The sequence below is a fragment of the Miniopterus schreibersii genome, assembly GCF_964146895.1.
Source record: "Miniopterus schreibersii genome assembly, chromosome: 13".
NCBI lineage: Eukaryota > Metazoa > Chordata > Mammalia > Chiroptera > Miniopteridae > Miniopterus > Miniopterus schreibersii.
Window position 1 is genome coordinate 33737201 of NC_138113.1, and position 20101 is coordinate 33757301.

General features: G+C 39.7%; 1 protein-coding gene across 1 annotated transcript; it reads right to left on the reverse strand.

Moving 5' to 3' along the window:
* Window positions 1-12772: 12772 nt before the first annotated feature.
* TMEM17 (transmembrane protein 17) lies at window positions 12773-19625 on the reverse strand. The gene is made up of 4 exons (XM_081156716.1): window positions 19216-19625; window positions 15951-16054; window positions 15678-15791; window positions 12773-14321 (listed from the first exon to the last, which is right to left on the reverse strand). Exons 1-4 carry the CDS (start codon window positions 19313-19315, stop codon window positions 14043-14045), a joined length of 597 nt encoding a protein of 198 aa, XP_081012842.1. The 5' UTR covers window positions 19316-19625; the 3' UTR covers window positions 12773-14042.
* Window positions 19626-20101: the final 476 nt, after the last annotated feature.

Here is a 20101-nt window from a genome sequence, read left to right on the forward strand (position 1 = left end):
CCGCTATATTGTATTTGTTTCTGTATTTAGCATCTGTGCCAATCAGATGGTTCTCCTAGCAGCCCCAGCAATCCTGGTCTCTCAGCCCTTTGACAGAGCCAGGGCCTCTCTGTGCCACTTCAAGTAGACTCCCACAAAATTAACGTTACAGAGTGAATGTTTCATTTTAAAAGCTGCACTTTTTTTGTATTTCCATTTTGGTAAGCAGACCAGATGCTTTGCCAAATTTATCCTCAGCTAATTGCGGAGTTCAGTGTCCTGAAATGTGTCCTTGTTTGCTTAAAACCTGCTGATTTGCAAAAGAAATTGTTCCAGGAATGTGGGTCAGAGTGGACGCTCCTGTGGAAGCGGAATTGACCAGGAAAGAGCTGCTCAGGTCTGGCTGGGGTGCTGGTTGTGTGTAAACCTGCAGGAAAAGAGGACTCTCCAGGGCAGGATTTTCATTTTAATGATAAGGCTGCTGGAGGTGGGAGAGTGCTGGGGCCTGGAGACATGGACAAAAATCAGTTTGGCTCTGATCCACCTTTGGAACCCCCTTGAGCTTTTCATCTTGAGCAGGCTTTGGGGCAAGATTGAAATAAAACATTAATGCACAGCTGGAGGAAAATAATTTAAAAGTTTTGCATTTGCTTTGCCTCTGTCCCTGGAGGCCCTCTGATGAGATGTATGCGAAGTAGGAATAATCTTCCAGCAAGAATAGGATGAAGGTGAAGTTGCTCAGTTACTCTGCCCGCATCCCTAAATCATGAATCTGATGGCCAGAGGTGATGCTCCTGAGTATTGGCCCTGGGGTAGATCACAGTGCTCTAGCAAGTCCAGCTCCAACTCCTGCTGCCAGGGCAATGCACTGAAAACATCCTGGAAGGGACTGAAAAGGTGGAGGGGACCCAAAATAGACAAAGTGGATCCAGCTCCAGTAGAGGGACAATCACCAAGGGGAGGAATCTTCTGCCCGCCTTGGTGACAGCAGGGGTGGGGTGTGCTCCCATCTAACAGATGGGATGGATAGCAATCTTTTGTCATTTTTAGCACATGCCCCAACTCAAGGTATCCTGAGGGCAGCTTTACCACTGCCTGGTTGGCTGTGTGCTCCTGCCAGCCCTTTCTCTTATTGGGCGTGTTTTGCTGACCTACAAGGCAGACACTGGGAGAGCATCTCAGTGTATTTCACTTAGTTCTCATGATCCACTGGGAATTTGTTTCAGTCCTTGGAAGTTCAGTCATTTTAATAATTGCATTAGTTTCCTATGGCTATCTCACACATCACCACACATTTACTGGCTTCAAACAACACAAACGGATCTCACTGGGCTGAGATCAAGATGTCGTCAGGGCTGTGTTCTTTGCCGGAGGCTCTAGGAGAGAGTCTGTTTTCTTGCCTTTCGCATCTTCTAGAGGCAGCTGCATTCTCTCTGGCTTATGCCTGCTTCCATCTTTAAAGCCAGCACATGTCTTTCTCACATCACATCCCTCTAACACTCACTCTTCTGCCCTCCTCTTCCACACTTAAGGATGCTTCCAATTACATTGGGCCCACCTGGATAATCCAGGATAATCTCCCTCTTTTGCCCGGCCGGTGTGCCTCAGTGGTTGAGCATCAGCCCCTGAACCAGGAGGTTACGGTTTGATTCCCAGGCAGGGCACAGGCCAGGGTTGTGGGCTCAACCCTCAGCAGGGGCGTGCAGGAAGCAGCGGATCAATGATTCTCTCTTATCATGATGTTTCTATCTCTCTCTCCCTTTCTTTTCCTCTCTCTGAAATCATTAAAAACATATTAAAATTTTGTTTTAAAAATCAGCTTACTAGTAACCTTAATTCCATCTGCAGACTTAATTCCCCTTTGCCATATAATCTAACACATTCCAGGGATTGATATGTGGACATCTTTGAAGAACCATTGTTCTGCTCACCTTAATAATAAATGCTTACCTTTCTCCAAGTCTTTTTACAGACCTCATTTGATCCTAAAAATGCCTGTGAGATAGGTGAGTGGGTGGGGTGAATGTGTGTTTTTTTAAATCTTCATCCAAGGATATTTTTCCATTGCTTTTCAGAGAGAATGGAAGGGGGAAAGAGAGAGAGAGAAACGTTGATGTGAGAGAAACATTGATTAGTTGCCTCCCGCACTCACCATGACCAGGGTCAGGGATCCAGCCTGCAACCGAAGTACATGCCCTTGGTCAGAATCAAACCTGGGACTCTTCGGTCCACAGGCCGATGCTCTAACCACTGGGCAAAACTGGCTAGGGCTGGGATGAATGTTTTTAATGAGTAAGGAAGCTGAAGGAAGAGTCAGAAAACCAAAGTAAACAAACAATACTTACACAGATCTTACCCCGAGTTTACTTTGAAATAGAGGATGGAACATAATTAAGATACAGGTCCCAGGATTCAGCCCACTTCCAGGCCATAACTCTAGATGACAGTGCATATTAAAGAGGAGGAGTATGGGGAAAGCATGGCCTCGTGTGGCCAGGTGTCAGGCCCAGAATCAAGTTTTGTGCTCACAAGAACTTGGTCTGGCAATGTCATTTTCTCTTCCCGAGTCTAGGATTCCCTGTTTTTAAAGCCACCCAGTGGCTTTGAAATAGAAAAGATGATAGTTTTAACACAGATGGCTATTGTAGAAAGGCCTGACCCAAATTCAAAGCTATATGTATTTATAAAAATGAAAGCCATAGAAAGAGGCTGAATGGAGAATAAGAACCATGACCTGACACTGACCTTTTTTTAAAAAAAATATATACATATTGATTTCAGAGAGAGAGAGAGAGAGATGGAAACATCAATGATGAGAGAGTTGTCATTGATCGGCTGCCTCCTGCATACCCCCGACTGGGGATGGAGCCCGCAACCCGGGCATGTGCCCTGACTGGGAATCGAACTCAGATCTCCTGGATCCTAGGTCGATGCTCAAGAGCTGAGCCACGCCCGGCTGGGCCTGACCTTTTTGAATTTCCATGAAGTAGGAATAGATTATTCGTAACCGACAATCAACATATAAACAAACTTTTTATTGATAACAAACGAGCTTTTTGAAAAAGAATTAGAAATCTTGTGATATTTAGGGCAATCCTAAAAGCAACTAGCAAGGTGGAGCTCTGACTGCTGTTCCATGATTGCCATCCAAATATATCAAACCCTATTATGCAGCTCTCCTTGAAGCTAAATTCCCTTTGCAGTTTCACTAGGAAGCTCAGGAATTGGATCCTGAATCTAGGGAAATCAAGGAAGACGGAAACAGAAATTCCCCAACCAATTAAGAGGCTGGATTTAAAAGGTTTATTCTGAGCTCCTGCTGGCTGGCACTCCCTCTCTGTTTTATTCTGTTCTCTTTTTTTTGGAGTGAAATTAAAGACTTCCCCAACCTTAGCACAATTTCTCTGCTCAGAGGCCAGATTTTAAAAACACAAAACCACACACACACACACACACACACACACACACATGCACACACACACGAGAACACTCTCTTGGGGTGTTTGGCTATCTTTTAGTCAATTACTCAAGGACTTTCTCTGTTAAAACCAGGAATTAAACTTGAAAACAATGTGTCTTCCACAAATGGACACCTTTACCAGGTGACTGAGGTTGGCAGCAGACATCATACAGACTCCCCGAGGCTTGAAAATAGTAAATATATCCCGCAGCGGCCCTGTCATCTCAGAAAGCTATTATGGTAAAACACTCTGAGGGCGGGTTTGCCCCAAGGGTGAGTGGTGACTTTGAATCATCCAGCTCCAAAGCTTGGCTATGTCAAACAGTTAAAGCGAAAAGGGAAGGAATGTTTTCGTTGGAGAGTCCCAACACTGTTTCCAACATACTTTCCATTTGCCTGACTTTGCTCTTGGCCCTGAATGGGGTAGAAGGTGGAGTTTTCTGTACTGAAATCATGAAAATCTCTTCACTGGCATGTGTGCCTTCAGATCTACTCTGGATATTGCGCGTTATTAACTGCAGCTGCGTTTGCTGTGAGCAAGTTGTTGTCTTTCGTGAGGATCACGGTGACTTGTGGTTGCCTGTCCCCCGTGATCAGAGCGGGCATTTTCATCAGGGGCTTGATTATTCTTGTATTTTTGTTGTATCTTTTTCACTCCTCAATCCCTGTGTTGATCTGGGCTTATTTGCAAAAGGAGGAAATATTTGGCTCATTCCATTTCAGGCAGTAAAATCAGCAGCTTACTGGGGGCTGTTTTTATAACCCAGAAGACAAGTTTTCAAAAGAAATTTGGCAAGCTGTCAGTGTTATTAAGATTTCGTGTGATACGGAGCCACACAGTACCACCCCAAGTGCACATGTGCCTCACCCGTAACTCTGTTTTTAAAAGAAGTTTAAAAATCAAAGCAAAACAAAACAAAAACCCTCCATCAAAATGTTATGAGATAAGCTTGTTACATTTGAGTTCCACAGTCTTTAAATCGATGAAATCCAGAATCAGTGAGTTCTTTGTTTCTGTCGGACCAAATATTGATTTAAAAAATATTTAATTCTGATATTAAAAGACATTATAAATGCTGAGGTGTAATCGCTGAGGAAGATCTGGCCACTGCTCATATTTTAAAGATTATAATTTAAAAACACTGAGTTTTAGACTCATAGGATTCAAGGAGTTGTGAGTGTAGAGAAAAGTTTTATTTTTTAATTTAATAACCAGACCCTTTACTAAGAGAAATAGAAAAGTATGTGAGTACCTTACCTGGCACAGACCCACCAATGATTCAGGTTGCCTCTCCAAATCCCTTTCTGACCACCCTTTGTGAATGATTATTTTTCTCCTTTGTCAGTGTCTGAGTTTTCAGTTTGTAATTTATTAATTTACATTTGTGGGAATTTTGCTTTATAAAATGAAGCTTTTGGTTTCATTCTAAGGAAGGAGGGAGAAGAAAGAGAGTGTGCATGTCAAGCTGCTTTAAAAGCCCTGCTGCTTCCAGGCTCCAACATTGCTCATGCTCTAGACCCCTTGGCTGTTTGAAATGGGACAGACTCCCATCTAGTGGGGCCCAGAGTTTCCCCCACTAAGCACCCCTTTATTACTCTTTCCTACACCCCAAATTTTCAAAGGTATGTAAGTCTCTTGAACAGTATCTTACCCATCCTAGAAGCCCTGTGCCTGCCGAACAATAGGACCTCAATCTCTAGAACTGAATGGTGAGGTAAAGCTTTGGAATAAGATACACCTCAACTTGAATTCCAGATCTGCCGATTACAGGCTATGCGATCTTGGTTAACTTATTAGACCTATCTGATACTCAATTTTTCTCATTTGAGAAATGGAAAATGGTATTATTACAATATAAATATTATATTAATATACTATGATAATACAATTATTATAATTCCTTCGAGTAAATAAGGTAACTCATGAAAAGTACTTGGCTTTTCATAAGGAACTACTTCAAAAATGGAAATTCTATAAATTAGTCTACCAAAGGGTTTCCCCATTAAAAAAAAAAGTTAATCAAATACACATCTCTTTATCTGCTGGTCAACTTAGGTCAACCTGAAATGACCAAGGTCAATCTCTGAGTAAGTGATATTTCAACCAAAATGAAAAACTGCTGATTTTTTAGTTTGCCCACTCATCTTTTCCACAGGTGAACATATTCCATTAAAAAAATCCAATGACAATAACTTATGGATTCTTTTTAACTACTTCCCTTGATCCCTAGAGGGCTGAGGGTCCAAGGTTGAGAAATGCATCATCGTTCCTGCTTTGGCTTCTAGATTGGACAGATCCAAATCAACCCAAATACACCTTCAGAGCATGTGTTTGAAAAGTGGGAGCACTGTGTAGTGAAAAAACGTGGTGTTTAAGTCTTCTGTTTACTTGCTATGTGACACTGGACAAGTTCCTTAACTTTCCCCAAGTCTCAGTTTTAGCTTCTGTAAAATAGGAGTAATTACAGGAATTACTCACTTGAGAATCAAGTGAGGTCATGATAAAGCCCTAGCACAGCATTTGTCTGCATAGCAGGTGTTCAATTAAATGGTGGCTGCTACTTGTATTTGTTTTTGGAATCCAGCCAAATTTAAAAGTTTACTCTTAGTGTAAGAGTGGCTATAGGTTTTAAAATCAGGATTATTTTTCATGCCACCAAGATTTAGATATAAGTACATGTGGCATTTCTACCTTGTAGGGGCTTAACTATTAAACTGCTGTATAAAAACAGGAGGCAGGAGCTCTGAGTTCTGGCATGGCTTGCTCTTTCATTCAGTCAACATTATTAAATGCCTATGATGTGCCAAGCATGGTCATAGGTATTGGGGACAAGCGAATAAGACCTGGTCCTTGTCATCACAATGTTCATTGACTGTAGGGGATACAGATATTCAAACTTACCTTCGACTTCATCAATACTCGTCCCTTGTCTTTTTCTGTTCATTGTCCTTCATGGTTTCCTTTACTTTTCTAACTAATAGAGATCCCAAAGATCATTTCTTCTGCCATTCTCTTGCCAACAGCTGAAAATTTCCATACTGTTGTTTTTCCACTGCATTTGCCCCATATACTCCTAAGTTTGGATCAACTTAACTATCTATCTTCTGTCCAAGACTACCCAGAAAGCTACAGAAAATGACCCGGGTGCTAGGTTAGAATACCTGCGCACACCCATGGTCTCCACCCCCAACTAAGCTCTCAGTACAACTTAATAATTCTTTGCCTGGCCCTGGTAACTCCTTGTACCATGCTCCACACCCTACAATCCGGTCTCATCTACCTCTTCAGCTTCATCTGTTTACTTTCTTTCTCTCAGCTTACCCATGAGCACTACACACACTGCTTGGGATTCCCTCCCTACATACATACACCATGACATTTCTGGCCTCCCCTCTGTGCTCATGGCCTCTCCCCAGTCATGGGGAGAGGGAACCCTCATCAGCATGGGTTCAAGTAGTCTCTTCTCTGGAAGACACCTTTCTAGAGAAGAGAAGAATGCCTCAAGTTATCATAGGCAGATAACATAAACATCCTTTTTTTTTTTTTGACCCTATGATTACTAAGCAATTATAATGATTATAATTTGGCTTTCAAAATAAATTTCTTACAGGAAGAAAATATAATGGCAGTTGTATTTTGCATTATAAATTAATAAATCTGTACCCTGTTTTGTATATCAGTCTTTGAAGAGTTTAGTTACCATGGCCACTTCTTTTGATCAGTTTAGTTATGGATATATTAACAAAATTGCAGTTCTGTATGGAAAAGCCAAGGACTGAACTGCTAGACCCACGTAGGACACCACCAAAGTAATTAGCTGGCCTCCTGAAACAATTTATCTATCCCATTTCTCTACAACAGCAATGACTTCTAAAGACCTTTACAACCCCAAGATCATCACTGCCTTAAGAGAAAGGGGTAGTGGGAAACTTGGATGTAACCTATTCTAGTGGAAATGTCCCTAATGGATATTAGATTGTTATAAATATCCTTGTCATAGTATCCAATTTCCTTCTTTTGAAGCTTTGCTTTACAAGCAACCTGTGCAGTTAGAACTTGATCTCCCAAATGGGAGAGAAATGCCTGTGCCCGGTATGCAGGGTACTCAGACCAGATACAGCTCCTGCTATACACAGTCAGTCCCTTACAGTTTAGATGGAAGTTATCAAAATACCTGCCTAATTAAGCCTGAGAGTCAAGTTTCTGGGCCCAAAAGGAACAAAGTGAGCTTAAAGACTTTAGAAAGAATTAGATGGCCCAGGAATTTCAGAATACAAAACTATAATAAGAATATTTACCATTTATAAATATTTATTCTGCTATGCTTCTCATTTAATTCTTGCGAAAGCCCTATTAGCACCCATTTCAAAGATAAAGAAATTAAGGATTAGATAAGTGAAATAACCTATCTCGATAGGTTAATAAGCCCTTTCCAGACAAGAGTGTTGCTGTGGAACATGTTTAGATTGAGCATGTAGATAAGATAAGCTTTCAAGTATCTGGATTTTCATAGAATATATATATGTTCCATCTATCCTCTGGTATCTTGTTTTTAAGAGTTCTATACTTTCTTGACTTCGGTTAAAATGATTACACACCAATGCCTAGACTCATTTTCAGAAATATGTAAATCATTTAAAGCACCAAGATAAATTTAAATGTCGTGATTAAGCCTGTGTTTAAACACATTTTTCTAGGGCCTGAATGTTTTAAAATGCTTAAACATGGGGGGAGAGCTCGATTTTTAGAATGATTCTTACAATTAAATGCTTAGTTTTGTTTTCTTCTTGACTTAAACTCCTCAAATTAAGTCTTTTAAAACTAGAATAAAGATATATATACCCATAACAAATTAGTGTTAATTGCACTTATGAAACACAGCATTTAAGTCTCCTGATAAATCTTTTCTAGAACTAAACTCTAACATTTTATATTGTAACAAATTTGTGGGGTATTCTGCTTGCCTCATTGTTTTCTGTCTCCATGCCTATTTTGCTATGCAGAAGCTTTATGTCAATTTACTTTTTGAGCCTTTTAAGACTGAACCAAATTATTCCTTCAGCACATTTTAAACAATCCCTTAAAGACCTCTTTTTCTTGGCTATGTTTCCAATCTTGGCTTATCACTATAATATTTCATGCTCCATGCTTCTGAAAAAATTCAATATTCAAGAACAAAGTAATCCAGAGCTTTACTTCATTTCAGTCTTTTTATGTCCCAGGGCTGTCCCAACTCAATGACCCAGTTTTTATTGTGTCACATCTCTGTGTCTGTTGCTGACTGTGACCAGCTTTCCTAATCTTTTTCCTGTCCCTTATCGGTTTTCCCTTAATTCAAAAATCTTTTCTTTTTTTTTAAATTTTAATTCTTTGCACTTCTCCTTCCAAAGCGTTTAGATTTTTTTCCTCGTTGGGAGACTCAGTGTTTCTGTGGTAGCTACTCAGAAACACAAATATGAGTGGGTAACTGAGGTCCACAAGTCTATCCGTGTCAAAATTTTTATTATACCATCTTTAGAATTGTGGGTGGTGAATGGCAGAAAGTGGATATTATAATTTGGCAATATGCATCAAGGGTCCTTAAAAATGTTCATACCCTATGATCTAGCAATTTTACTAGCTTATTAATCAAAGAGAATCATCTAAGATGTGGAAAAGCCGTATGTATGAGATATTCATTACAATGTTATGTATAAAAGCAAAAGAAGAAAGCAACACAAATATCCAACAATAGGAGAGAAGTTAAATTATTGCCTGTCTACTCGATGGCATATTGTGCAGTAACTGAAGATGATGGTTGTGTGACTATGTAGAAAGGTGGGTAAATATTTATAATGTTCTCATAAAAGCAGGGTATAAAATTTTAAGTGCTGATGATCGCAACTCTATTTTAAAAAAGAATTTACAAAGTGAAAACTGCAAGGAAACGACATTTGTTAATAGTTGTTCTTTTAGGGTAGTGGAATTACCCTAAAAGTGATTTTTCTTTTCTTTAATCTCAAAATCTTGATTCAATTTCTTTTAAAATTTAAGTTTTCAAAAGCTATTGTCTTTTTTTTTTTTTTTAAGATATCTTTATTGATTTCAGAGAGAGGAAAGGAGGGGGAGAGAGAGAGAGAGAAACATCAATGATGAGAGAGTCATTGATCAGCTGCAGCCCTGACCAGGAATTGGACTCCGATCTCCTGGATCGTAGGTCGATGCTCAACCGCTGAGCCACGCCTGGCCGGGCAAAAAGCTATCATCTTAAGTGATGCAAATTAAGAATGATTTAGGTAGGTTATGTCAAGTAAAATTTATAACAGACTATTTCAGAGGAGGGGAGCATTCAATAAGACAATCAGTGTGTCATTTTACCATTGTGTGTAATCCCCAAAAGAATGAATTAGGAAAAACATTTCGCCACCTATTTTGAAATGTAAAACACGATTATTTTTTGAAACTTTAGTATGTTTGACTTAAATTTATTTTACTGTCACTGACTTCTCTAGGCCAGCCTGTTCTCTCTGAAGTTACTTCATCAAGTTCATCCTCTAGTCCAACCCTTTGAATCCACTTTCCACACTGTCTTCAGAGAGAGATCTTCCTGAAACCTGAATCTGTTTGTGGTATTTCACTGTTTATACTATTCAGGGATTCAGAATATTAAAATCTTCAGCAGAGCTTACCAGCTCCGCCCAAGCTTCTACCTTATTCGGCGCCCTCTCTTCTCACGCACCCTTCCCACAGGCTTTACCAAACTGCTTGCAATACCTGAAACAGTGCTCAGTCACTATCATTTGTCTCTTAATACTGGAATTAACACTGAATACCCACTCATTCTCCAAAGCTCGAGCGTTACTTTGTTTAGGAAGGCTTCCCAGATGCATCTTTCCTATGTCCCTTCTCTGTAACACTACAGTGCCCCCATCACACCGCGCTTTCAATGCTTTGCTTATCTGTCTTTTCAGTAACTTTCACCATTGTGTGGACAGGCAAGTGTGAGTGAATATATATTTTTAAACTTATTTTGCTAAATGTATTGAGGTGACATTGGTTAATACGATCATATAGGTTAGTAAGATCATATATGACACATGATCTGTATATTGCATTGTGTGCCAACCACTCAAATCAAGTCATCTTCTGTCACCATACATTTGGCCCCTTTATCTTTTACTACCCTCCTACCCCCTTCCCTCTGGTAACCACCATAACATTGTCTATGAGTTTCAGCTTTATATCCACATAAGAGTGAAATCATACGGTTCTTAGCTTTTTCTGACTGACTTATTTTGCTTAGCATAATGTTCTCAAGGTCCATCCATGTTGTCGCAGGTGGCAGTACTTCATCTTTTCTTATGGCTGAGTGGCATTCCATAGTGTGTATTCATCACATCTTCTTTCCCCAGTCCTCTGTCGAAGGACACTGGTTGTCTTCACATCTTGGCCAACTTTGAGTAATGCTGCAATTGACATAGGGGTGTATGTGTTCAACTGCACCCCCATCCCCTCCCTGTGCTCCAACAATGAGAGGAACAGTAAGTGCTCACTGATGAAGAGGAAGGGCCCGTGCGCTAACCCAGAACACTTAAGAGCTAGGAACAAAGAGGGGACATGCTGGAAGCCAAGGTACTTATCAGGTAGAAACTCCTTCAGTGCACCTCCCTGGTGAAGTCAGACTTTTCTACTTTGTCTTAAGATTGTCTTGCAAATATTTTACCCCTCACATGGGAGTACATCTTATTTGTCTATGAACCCTCTACTATTCCTTGCATATACTAGGCATTCAAATATATGTTGATTAAAATCCAATTTTAAAAAATCATTCTGATTTACAGAAATTTACATCTACCTTGTCTGTGATGAGAAAGACTCTGAAAGAAAAAATGTGAAACACCAAATATTTGTGAAGCTAAACTAGGAAGGTTTGGAACAGTGTTATGAACCCCTGGAGAGAAAGATGTAATATAATTAAGGATAAACAAACTTATTCAAATAAAATAAAGGACTCCCTAAATTCCAAATATGCTGACATGTAAATATCTTCTCAATATTCATATGCTTGCATATGGAACTAGGTATACTTCAATAGAAAATATTGGTTAAGCCTAACACAAAATCATGGTTTTACTATTTAGATGAAAAAACAAATGACTTTGTCATGTTCTCAATTGACTTTCCTAGTATCTTTTTCTCCACCTTTATTAAATCTGCATTTTAAGCAATACAGTTATTACAGCAAAAAAATTTTTTGGGGAATTTTAATAAATCAAATTTCTTTTTCCAAAATTTTTACAGTCTTTGACATTTTTTAATGACTCCAGTATTTTAGCTATTAATCTCTTACTCCTAAATTAACATTTAAATGTATCAGAGTCTCTACTATTTAAAAAAAAACTCTGGAAACAACTGTTAAATAGGAATGTCTTTCTTGATCATTCCCTTAATTTATCTGCTGTGTAGACTTAGTGTTCTTATTTTATATTTTTTTACAGGATCACCCATCTAGTTCTATCTGGAAACAGATGCAAAAAAATATGTTATAGAAAACTTTCCACACAAAATTCTACTTTGAATTTAACATTTTTGAGTATATACCTAGTGATTACTTTGGTATGTGGGAAAGGCTAATCTGCCAGTGCATGGGATGGCGGGGGCAGGGGATGCCTTTGAACTGTGTAATAAGAAAAACCAGAAATAAAACTGGCATAAATAGTTTGGTCTGGTGTAATTAAGAATAGGAACTGAAAACATTTAAAAAAATTAAGCAATATAAGAATAAATAAAGCAAAACATGGAAATCCTAAGATGAGCATGAATTATAGAGAAGGGAAATTGGAAAGAACAATTTTAATGTAGCTACAATTGTTTCTCAGTAAAACACCCTACTTATAAATCCACATTTTCCTACAGTAAAGAAGAAAAATTACATTTGTCCCTCCTCATCTGATAATTTATTTGCTTTCTGCAGTTTCAGTTACCCATGGTCAACCATGGACCGAAAATATTAAATGGAAAATTCCAGAAATAACAACTTGTAAGTTTTAAATTGTGTCCCGTTCTGAGTAGCATGATAAATCTCCCGCTGTCCTGCGCTGTCCTGCCCGGGATGTGAAGCATCCCTTTGTCCAGTGTCTCCACACAGTTGATGCTACCCACCCATTAGTCAGTTATCAGATTAGCTGTCATAATATTGCAGTGTTTGGGTTTACGTAACCCTTATTTTACTTAATAATGGCCCCAGAGTGCAAGAGTAGTGATGCTGACAATTAAGATACACCAAAGAGAAGCCATGAAGTGCTTTCTTTAAGTGAAAAGATGCATACAGTACAGTACCATGTTTTGAGAGAAACCATATTCAAGTAACTTTTATTACAGTTTATTGTTACAGTTGTTCTATTCTATGTTATTGTTGCTAATCTCTTACTGTGCCTAATTTATAAATTAAACTTTACCATAGGTATGTATATGTATATAAAAAAACATTGTATACATAGTGCTCAGTCCTATCTGAGGGTTCAGGCATCCACTAGGGCTTGCAGATAAGGGGGGACTACTGCAGATAAGGGGGGACTACTGTATATCCCTTAAGATAATCTTATAATCACTTAAAAATAATATTCAGATACACCCAAGCAATTTTGCTCTTACCAGAATTTTCTTAAATAGGTTTTCCTATTAGCAAGGGAACATGCTTATTTAAGATCATGAGTATAGTCTCTTTGGTCACCTTAGCTCTCACTATGGATTAATAGGCACTGTGGTTTTCAAATCAAGCCTCATATGAATTTACTGGGTATGAAGCAGTTCTTCAGTGAATAATGATATAATAGATGAAATCGCAAGGATTAATGAGCTTAGTACAGTGCCCACTACATAAAAGGCTCTCTGCTACATATTTTTTTTCCTTCTGTCCCTTGCAACTCTCTAATAAAAATAAGCCCATGGCCCTCCCCCCCCCAAAAAATGTACAAGATAAGCATGACTTGTTATAAATACTTTACCATAAATATTTTATAATTTATTATAAAGACATTTTGCACACCAGCACCACCATAAATACTGAACATGGTTTTATGAAAATTACAATTTTATTATAAAAATACTTCCCAAATACCATGATAATCCACTTGTTTTCTTCTTACCCTCAGGATAACAGCTGAAACTAGGGTTATAATTTAACCCTAGCAGCCATGAAAATTTGGTGTCTTGGTTTACAAATGTAGTCTAACACACCAGAATATTGACAAGCATTTCCATGTGCTTCAGTTGTACTGCCAAGAGATGGATAGCTGACAAGTTTAAAAGAAACAGACACATTTCTAACTAGAAATGTTACAGTAAAGCTGGTAAACTGTGACCACCAACATGGAATTCTGCACACCTGAGAAAGTTAACAACCACGAAAAAATTAAGATATTTGGCATCAGGCTTCAGGGTTGACTTACTGCTTTCATGCGCTGTGCAGTCCGTCACTGCCCTCACCTTGGGATTTCAGAGCCAGAGAGTGTACAGTTTCAAACACTTCCTTTGTTCTCTTTCTCACGCTAGATCTCTGATGTTTTCCTAACTTGCAGTCTTCTAGAATGACCTTTCAGATTCTCAATAAACAGCACTGGGTCAAATCTCTTCTATACAGGACCTCATGGTCCTCATGCCTGCTCTATCTGCAGAGAGCCGATCAAAGTCTTGCAGGTGGAAACGAGTTGCCAACTGATTTACCATTTTCTTCAAGGTAAGAAATGCTGAAACAGCTTGGAAAGTAAGGAACATGGTGAAGACGATGTGTATCGCTTTTTCCAAGGGCAGGTTCAGTAGTCCTTCATTAAAGAGCAAGAAAAGAATTAAAGGCAACTGCAGTAGAAGACTCAAAAGCCAAAAGCCAGCTAGCTCAGGAACCTGAAATGACACACGTTACAAGAAATCAGATCCGTAAAGTATACTCTTTTGTTTATACAGATAAGTAAATACGTAACACTACTGTGAACCTTCCCTGTGAGCTCTGTCACTCAAAAGGAGTATAATTTGGTCGTTGTCTTCAGAGAATTTACAGTCTAGATTAGAAGAAAAAACTAACTTGCGTGATAATCCTAGAATACTACATCTCAGTGAATAATTAAATGTACCACTTAGAAATACAGGCTAACTGCTATAAGAAGTAAGACAAGAGAGTGATTAGGGTAGATGAAAGAATTCAGGATGTAGGCTTTTAAAGTTGGGTAGAAAGAGGAAGAGGCAAGAAGGTAATTAAGCAAGTACGTGGGATGAGCCTGACTGGGAGTCAACATGTCAGCCTAGTGGATGCTCAGTTTAGGAAATAGCAGGAAATGCAGTGGGATAGGCTGGGTGGGGCCTAATTATGAAGGGCCTAGAAAACCTCACGAATCTTTAGAGTTATCCCTAAGCTCTGGTAACTAAGTGTAAATGTGTAGGAAGCAAGATGATTTAGAAAACACATGCCCAGCATAGGAAATGGGTTTATAATTTCTCCTCATTTTCTTTTAATCCTTACCCGAGCATATGTTTTTATCAATTTTTAGAGAAGAAGGGAGAGAGAGAGAGAAACATCAGTTGGTTGTCTTCTGACTGGGAATCAAACCCACAACCTTTTGGTGTATAGGAAAATGTTCCAACCAAATGAGCCACCTGGCCAAGGCCCCCATTTTCTTATTCAGGATCCAAATAAACATGTTTAATTGACAAAGTATTTTCAAGACTGGTGAGAAGAGGGAAAATTACCAATTCTTAAGTGTTCAGGTACTTTATATAAAGTATTTCATTTAATCCCAACCAGCTTGTGAAGTAAATATTTTCCCCATTTATTATTTATTTATTTTCCCCATTTTACATATGAAGAAACCAAGGCTGATGAGATTAAGCAAACAGACCACAGTGACCAAAGACGTAAAGTTGGAGCCAGGCCTTAACTACAGGCCTTTGCTCCTTCCACCACAGCCCTTTCCTTGCTATGGAAACCTTTGTCCCACCAGTGTGCCTGAGTGGTTGAGTGCTGACCCATGAAGCAGGTCGTGGCTCCATTCCCAGTCAGGGTACATGCCCGGGGTTTTGGGCTCGATCCCCAGTGGGGGGCGTGCAGGAGGCAACCAATCAAATATTCTCTCTCATCATTGATGTTTCTCTCCCTCTGCCTCTCCCTTCCTCTCTCTGAAATAAGTAAAAACATATTTAAAAAAAAGAAAAGAAAATCTTACTGCCCTTATGTGCATCACTGAAAGAAAGAAAAGAAGAGCCTACCTTTTCCTGTAGGTTACCCATGTAGCCCAGATACAGCCTGATAGCTTCAATTAAGGTTATTAGGATGATAACAGTCACCACAATGAATTTGTAGTAATCAGGCAAAATTGGATACTAAAAAAAAAAAAATAAACATATTTGTAAAATCTCACACATAGTAAAATTGACCTGAGATAGAAAAATAATATTAAGAACTTTAATTTTACTGACAATGTAACAATGCCAGGGATAGGCAGAAGAGACCTTGGCAGAAGTATTAAAGTATAATCTTACTTTCATTTGAAGCATCATAATGCAGCTCACCCACCAAAGTGGGAAAAAGTAAGCATTAAAATAAAGTGACATCTGCAATGCCAAACTGGAAACCATTTCATTATCTACAAAAGAAATAGAAAAAGGTCAAACTCTTATTCCTGGTCAATGCCCTATAAATCCTTTAGTCCTTTAGAATAACTATCATATTCGCTCAACAAAACTCTAAATTTTAAGCCTCTTTATAATCACTGCCAGTGCAAGGAAATATTCAACATCATTCTATTTAGTTCATATATTGGCTACTTGGTGGTATGTTTCAAAATTTTCAATTACTTTAGTATTTTGCAGTACAGTCTGCTGACTTTTTGCACACTACTGGTATAAATTAAATGTAGAATATCAATATAAATCCTATTGAGACACAATAATTATTATTACTGCCTTTGTAGAGTTCTATTTAAAGAGCCCATAAAATAAACACATAAAATACATAAAAACTACTTTCTCACATATGAACTAATATCATACAAATGAATCTCCCTAAATTATAATTAGACACCCCCCCTTTTCAGCATACCCTAATCCCACCCATTCATTAATACCCAATTAAACGCCACTCTTTCCATACATTTTTTTGATTGTATTCCCTCACTCTAGTAGAAATCTCATTCCCTTGTAGGTATGTATCACTCTAATCTGTGCATAAGAAGTGTTAGCAAAGAACCATACTCCCCTCACTCAAGACAGTCTGCTGTACTGAAAAGATTGTGAGCTTTGGAGTCCAAGTAAACCCACAATACCCCAAACTCCCCAGGAACGCTAGATGCCAGACTTGAGATAAATTATTTAACTTCTTTGACCCTCGATTTCTTTCTTCATCTGTAAAATGGTAACATTAAAGTTATCTCGCAGGTTGCTTGTGAGGATTAGAGATAATATACATTATTTCACCCTAGTGCCATGCCTGGCGCTTAGAAGGCACTCGAGCAATATGTCCCCTTTCCTTTTCTTTCACTTATACACAGCCTCAATGTAAACACAGACCACATTCTACCCAGTTTTGAGACCCTCAGAGAACCTAGCATCTTGCTTTAAACGTGGTAAATATCAAATACACATAAGCAGAATGAATTAATGAAAACAGACTGTCATAAGGACATTATCAGTGTAGCCATTTGTGGTACATGAGTTTCATTTATCTAAGGCTGATTATATAATATTTTGTTTTTGTGTAAGGCAGAAGGGTCCTAAAATAAGAATTTTTTTAAAACTAAGCCCTACATTTTCATCCTAAGTTTTACTAAATTCTAACAGGAGGAGATACATATTCAGAAATCAATTGTCCTAAAGGTAAGAATTTACAAAGGCTCTAAAATAAATTTCTTAAAAACAGATTTTTTTCTTTTTCTCCACAACTTAGTCTTTTATATGTCATTTAATAATTTTAAAATATAAGGAATAACCATGGTCTCATAGCAAGGTTTTCTTTGGCTCTAAGAATATGCCTGATTATGATGATCTACTTTTAAAAATCATCACTACGATCTACTCTGCTTCTACCTATTTATTAAATTACCACTGACAAAGGAATGAAGTCTTAAAATCTGTTAAACCTGAAGGCAACTCACCATGCTAAGATTTTTTTCATAATAATAGCATAAGTCTTGGTCAGCTGTGGACATGGTAATGATATACACATGTAATTACAGTACAAATAATCAAATCTACTCCACATCCACAAAGAAAATGTGGGATAATAATGATAAATTAGGTAAGCTGAAAATTTTAATACCTCTGGAGCAGAAACTGTAGTAAAATTTTGCAACAAAGTTTTGGTTAAAAATTTTGTACAATAACATCTTAAGAGTTATGCTACATCTGCATTTCAGCAGATCAAACTTCTAATCATGCAACTGAAAATCAAGTTAATATGTAAATGAACCCTGAAAGCACAGACACGAATTTACTAAACTTTGCAAAAGTGCAAGTTGAGTTCTGTAAATGGAATTTAAATTAAAACATTTATAACATAAATCAGGGGTAGGCAAACTACCAGCCAGCTGCCTGATTTTTGTATAGCAAGTGAGCTAAGAGTGGTTTTTCACATTTTTAAATGGTTGGGGGGGGGAGGGGGGAAGGACCAAGAATAAAAAAATAATATTTTTTGACACTGAAAATCTTATGAAATTCAAATTTTAGTATCCACAAATAAAGTTTTATTGGGACACTGCCATGTCCACTCAATTACCATCTATAGCTGCCACAGAGATCCACCGCCTGCAGTCTGAAATACTGACCATCTAGCCCTTTACAGAAAATGCCTGCTGACCCCAATACCTTGCATCATCAGATTTTACAGCCTGTTAAGCCTTAGCTCTAGAAATCAGAAAAGTAAAAACCTAATTTTTCACATTGTTTTTTTCTGTACATCCTCTATCATAAAGAGGCCTAAATTTGGGGGACGGGCAAGTAATCAAGTTGAAAAAAATGCAACTATGGAAACTGACTTTACTTTTCTCTGACCCTTTAAAAAATTCCTAAGCCGGCCAAGAGGAAAAGATTTCTATTTCCTGCGGAGTTCAGGGAGAAAACCCGTGTGCGTCCGCTTGACAGTACGTCGTCTATCATCATGATTTACGGGGGAAGCTGCTCTGGAGGACACGGTGCCATTACTTGCCAGGCTGCACGCGGTGGCCTCGTGCATTTTGTACCCGGATTTAGCGCGAGTCCCGCGCAGGGCGGGAAGGAGGCCGGGAAGCCGGGGCTTGCTGACGGCGATGCTGGCGTGCCCGCTGGCACTCGGGGTAGACAGCGGCTTAAAAAGACCCATTAAAAAACACTTTCCAACTCTTCTGCCGGAAAACCGCCTGGCGGTGGCATGTGCTTGTTCTGCTAGGACAGGAGAAAAGGAACAGACATTTGTCTGGCGTGGGACGTGGGGAGCGGCGAATCCCCCCACCTCGGCTGGAAGCCCTGAAGCGGGCTGCCGAGGCAGCTTTTAGAGTATTTACGTGTTTTTTAGGAAGGCCAGCGCCGCCTCAGCTGCCCTGCTTGCACTGCGCTGGCCAGGCGGCAGCACGCTCGGCCTAGCGCCAGCGGCCATCAGCGACCAGACTCCCCAGCCCCAGCTCCCGGCTCGGCCTCGCCTCCCAGGCGCTTCCCGCACTGCGCGGGACCAGCTGAAGGCGGAACCGCCATTTTAGGTGCGGGCAAAATCCGGCCTCTCCAACCCGCGCCAGGTCCTCGGCGGCCACGCTCCCTGCGCAGGGCCTCGGCCACTCACCCGGACCTTCGCTGAACTCGGGCCCCGTGCGGTTTGTGTCGCTGAACACGGTCCGGCTGAAGTTTCCCAGCCGCAGGCGGACCGGCGCGGGCAGCTCCATGGCCAGGCTTCAGTACCTCCGGGGCTCGCGTGCGGTTCCCACGGCAACCGGGCGGCGCCGGGGCCCAGGAGCGCGAGCCGGCGGCCGCCCCGGAGCCTCGCGGCGAGCGCCCGGGAGCCCCGAGGGAGGGAGGGACGTGGGAAAGCCGGTTCCCGCCGAGCGCTCCGCCCGAGCAAAACCGCAGTCCTTAGTCTCGTTGTGTGCCCCGGTGTCTTAAAAACAAGCAGAAATCATCATAAATGACCTGGGCTTGGACTGTGGCAACAGGGAGCCCGCACAGCTCGCTAGGGAGATGCAACCTTTCTGGGAGGAAGCGGAGCGCGAATGCGGAGCTTAAAGGACGGTCATCACCCCGCAGCTCCTATTCTAGGACTTCATATGTATAATATACAATATTCCTAGGAAAATGTATATGTATTCACTATACACACTCATACATCTGATGAAATACATTGCTGCAGCTTAAAAAAAAGTTTGCAATAGATATTTGTTAAGGATTAACTTCAAGTAAAAATTTAAAAACAGAAGTAACACCAAGGAGAAATAAACCTAATTTAGCAAATGTGTGCGTAAATATGTGTGTGGGGGGGGGGGGGAGGAGGTAGCACAAGCATAGTGGCTTCAAAAGACTAGAAGGAAATAATTCAAAATGTTAATGGTTATTTCTGGATAGTGGGTTTTGAGTGATTTATATTTTCCAAAACATTTCGGTATTTTTCAGCTTCCTCTCAAATAAGAGGTATTATTTTTTTAAAAAACCCAGATATAATGTACTTTTCAATTCGT

Coding starts and splice junctions, on each gene's coding strand:
- TMEM17 (XM_081156716.1), bottom strand. CDS start 19,315: ATGGAGCTGCCCGCGCCGGTCCGCCTGCGGCTGGGAAACTTCAGCCGG. Junction 16,055..19,215: donor CGAGTTCAGCGAAGGTCCGG/GTGAGTGGCCGA, acceptor TTTCTTTTGTAG/ATAATGAAATGGTTTCCAGT. Junction 15,792..15,950: donor TTATGATGCTTCAAATGAAA/GTAAGATTATAC, acceptor TTTTTTTTTTAG/TATCCAATTTTGCCTGATTA.